This window comes from Penaeus monodon, chromosome 22 (genome assembly GCF_015228065.2).
Source record: "Penaeus monodon isolate SGIC_2016 chromosome 22, NSTDA_Pmon_1, whole genome shotgun sequence".
Taxonomy (NCBI): domain Eukaryota; kingdom Metazoa; phylum Arthropoda; class Malacostraca; order Decapoda; family Penaeidae; genus Penaeus; species Penaeus monodon.
Window position 1 is genome coordinate 42,813,836 of NC_051407.1, and position 959 is coordinate 42,814,794.

The following is a 959-nucleotide window of genomic DNA, read 5'->3' on the forward strand; positions in this document are numbered from 1 at the left end:
AGGATATCCGAAGCCTACCTGGCGGAAGACGTTTTCCATGTCCGAGGAGTAGCGGGTGGTGTCCTCTCCGCCCTGGAGGAGGACGACGCTTCCCGAAGGCACACTGCGGTTCTTCAGGCGCTTGCACAGGCGCTCGCGGTTCTCGGCATGGAGGCTCATGGGCACGCGGAGGGTGTGCTCACCCATGTCGAAGTAGGCGGCGCCGTCTTGGTAGCGAGGGCTGAGGGGCATGGCAGGAAACTCGGTTAGTCATTACCCGTATTCTACTTCAAAGTGACGGCGAATGCCAATCAGCTCATTTTTCAGCTAAGCGTTTCCTTTTTTCTCCCCCCAAAAAAATGGCAAAATATGCAGAATTTGGGAATTCTGGATACACACATTACCCACATCTTTTAGGCATGAACTCTCTCTTCTATAAGCCCGAGAAGCACCCCCCCCCCGCCCCCGATTTTGGGGGGAGGCAAACTCACATCCCAGTGTTCATACTTTACATTTACGAAAATAGTTTTTGAGGGATACAACAGCAATACAAGATCGAACCCGAAAAGTGGTAAAACATCCCACATTTCCACTCAAAATCGGAGAATATCATTCTTTCTTCACTAATGCATCGTATCAAATTTGTGCATACATTTCGCAGATAGAAAAAAAATCCAAACATACATGGATTTACAGAGATCTAACATGAGAACGAGACTGAAAATACCAATCACAAAATCGGAAGCCAAAAATTATGACCGAAGTGAATGCAAAAAAATAGCACTTTTTACCTGATCAGTAAAAAATATAATAACTTTTTTGCCTTTTTATTTTTATATATCGGTGAAGACCAGAAGCCATTACTAAGACAGAAATCGATACAAGGTAACAGTCCACTTGAACTTCTTCGATGTTCGTCATTCAAAGAAAGATAGCTGGCTTATCTTCGTTTATCTCTTCTAAAATAGCATGGCCCTATG

The 959-nt window shown here is 44.5% G+C and overlaps 1 protein-coding gene across 1 annotated transcript in view; it reads right to left on the reverse strand.

Moving 5' to 3' along the window:
• LOC119587178 (xaa-Pro dipeptidase-like) overlaps positions 1-959 on the reverse strand; it is a gene marked incomplete at its 3' end in the record, with an annotated part of 115,986 nt that overhangs the window by 109,866 nt on the left and 5,161 nt on the right. Inside the window, 1 exon segment of the mRNA XM_037935943.1 lies at positions 19-220. Within this exon segment, the coding sequence (XP_037791871.1) occupies positions 19-220 (202 nt within the window).